Consider the following 2,805-nt stretch of genomic DNA (forward strand, 5'->3'; position numbering starts at 1 on the left):
TGCAATGTACCCATTTTGAAGAATCCACAAATCAGTTTTGTAAATGTCCACTCATCCGGTGCTCATCCATTCTCTTGCATGAAATTCAGCAATCTCATTGTATTGTTCAGATTGCCCAAATTGCAATCACATGCTTCCTTGAGACGACCAGCCTCACAGAGAGATGTGAAAGGAAGTGTATAGGTAGAAGCCGTTGGACCAAGGCCCTTCTCCACCATTTCCTTGATGAGATTTAGTGCTTCATCAATTGTCCCAACATTGCAAAGACCATGAATCAAACACGAATAAGTAACAGAGCTGGGTTGAGTACCTGCCTTGACCCTTCTATCAAAAACCAGAGAAGCCGAATCGAAGGTGCCAGTTTGACAATGCCTCGCGATTGGGTGGACGAGGTTGCCCCACTGGATTGCCAAGAAGGAGATGGGAACTGATAGCTGGCCTGAATCCAATTCCCCCTGGAAATTTTTGTTGAGCCACGCCCACCCAATTTGGAAGTTGGGTTCCCTCGGTGCTGTCGAGAGGGGAATTACGAGTGGGAGGTGATGGTCGGAAGTCACCTCCCACCGGACAAGTTTCTGACGACGCTTCCACATTTTCCGGTGGACTCTTGTGGCTGCCGGTGTTGGTAGATTGTCGGAGACAGAAGAGGGAGGGTCGAATTGATTCGTTGTGACAGAGGCAGATGGGAATACTTATGTTTGCTGTGTGGGAAGAGGTGCTGCCATCTGTGAGAAGGGGATTTGGGACGTCAAACCCAAATCAGCCTGTATCGACGGGATTTGGGCAGAAATATCTTCTGATTTCTCAAAATCTGGGTCCCCGCCTTTGAGTTTGGGAAGCATTTATGAGTCTGAAATCTGTCGGACTGGAAGTGTCCGTTGTGCAGGAAGAGTTATGGCTTCCCGAGAGACAGGGGTGGGGAAAAACCCCTCCGGTGTGCATGATTTAGGGTCACCGCCATCTGGTGTCGAAATTTGGGGGAGCTTTTTCGTGACCCAGAGCTCCCGAATGGTCATTTTGGCCGATGAAGATTGTGCTGGGCGCAGAGGAGCCCTAGATGGGGGCGGTGTATGATGGCACAGAACTGGTGGAGGTTGTGCTGGGCGCAGAGGAGCTCTAGGTGGGGGTGGGGTATGATGGCGCAGAAGTGGTGGAGGTTGTGCTGGGCGCAGAGGAGCCCTAGGTGGGGGCGGGGTTTGATGGCGCAGAAGTGGTGGGGTTGGAGGTTGTGCTGGGCACAGAGGAGCTCTAGGTGGGGGCGGGGTTTGATGGTGCAGAAGTGGTGGGGTTGGGACGGGGGGAAATGGTGGTGCTCGGTCAGAAGAGTGGAATTGCCCGGCGGCGTCTGACCACAACCCATTTCCTCATCCAGTAGTCGTTTGATCCGCTATAACATGTCCTTCATGGCGTACATGTCTGTCTTGATTTCCTCCATGGCCTGATGCTGTTTCTCCATAACTGGATGCTGTTCCACCAAATGTCGACGCAAATCCTCCCAGGAAAATGAATCGCCATGGTTGGTCCGCTTTGATACCAAGCAGTTAGGGTCCTGGGTTAAGTATCTATGTCTTCCGCTCCTAAAAGGCCGGTCTTTTGGGTAGTATTGGCTAGGTGCTTAACATTTGGTATCAGAGCTAGTGCTGTGTCCCGACTTCGAATCCCGGCGCCCCCAAAAATGGATGCGGGTGGTCACGCGCTTGGATTGACCCGGGTTCGACCCGGCTCCGGTTGCTCAATTGTGGTAGCCTCCACGGTCGTCGGCTTGGGGAAGGGCAGGGTACTGTTAGGGTCTTGGGTTAGGTACCTATGTCTTCCGCTCCTTACAGGCCGGTCTTTTGGGTAGTATTGGCTAGGTGCTTAACACATGCATATCCATTTTTTAAAACACTTCTAGAAAAATCTCTTTTTAATAGAATTCATAGCTATTAGGGTTGAACTAGTGGAATTTCCCAAACTTGGATAACAAAACTTTTGTGTTCATTTGTGGTTTGTGAATAAATGTTCTTTACTTAAATTTTTTATTGCTTTAAATTATTTCCAAACATAAACACTGAAATTTTCATTTTGTTGTGATCTATTTACCTCTTATCACTTCTTTTGTTTACTAGATGATGGGAAAGTGAAAATTCAAGTTTTTATTTAAGAAAAAAGTATACATCTAAAATGGAAATACACAATGAACAAACGTAGAGAGAGATCATTCCAAAAAGTGTCTATAATTTTTAGGGATTGTAAACTCTTTTTAGTTTTTATATTTCAGGTTTTGCAATTGTCGGCAAAAGGGGGAGGCAGAGGATTTTTAACTGAGTGTTGACTCCCATTCCATCAGTCATTCCATACAAAAATATAGCCTGTTACGCATGATAAATCACTTTACAATCATCTATGATCGTTAGGTCATCTTTTTTCTCTTTTTTTGTTTACAAAATGAAGGGAAAGTGAAAACTCAAGTTTATATTTAAGAAAAACTTATACATCTAAAATGGAAATGCACAATGCAAAAATGTAGAGAGAGATAACTCCAAAAAATATATGTAATTTTAAGGGATTGTAAACTCTTTTTTAGTTTTTATATATCAGGTTTTGCAATCGTCAGGAAATGAGGGAGGCGAGGGATTTTTAACTGACTGTTGACTTCGAATCCCTAAGTCATTCCTTGAAAAAATATAGCCTGTTACACATCATAAATCACTTTACAATCATCTATGATTGTTAGGTCAAGTTTTTGTAAATGTGCAAAATAATGGCTTGTTTGACTCAAGAAAATATTGCACCGCACGTTCACATGAGAATTTAATGTTATTC

The 2,805-nt window shown here is 44.7% G+C and overlaps 1 protein-coding gene across 1 annotated transcript; it reads right to left on the bottom strand.

Annotated features, from left to right (window-relative positions):
• Positions 1-842: 842 nt before the first annotated feature.
• Positions 843-1,515, bottom strand: LOC137946724 (uncharacterized). Its single transcript, XM_068793038.1, has 2 exons — positions 1,413-1,515; positions 843-1,345 (listed from the first exon to the last, which is right to left on the bottom strand). Exons 1-2 carry the CDS (start codon positions 1,513-1,515, stop codon positions 843-845), a joined length of 606 nt encoding a protein of 201 aa, XP_068649139.1.
• Positions 1,516-2,805: the final 1,290 nt, after the last annotated feature.

This window comes from Aristolochia californica, unplaced genomic scaffold, assembly GCF_029961685.1.
Source record: "Aristolochia californica isolate CCGP_79_NKW_82.1479 unplaced genomic scaffold, dmAriCali1.0.hap1 SCAF_1, whole genome shotgun sequence".
NCBI lineage: Eukaryota > Viridiplantae > Streptophyta > Magnoliopsida > Piperales > Aristolochiaceae > Aristolochia > Aristolochia californica.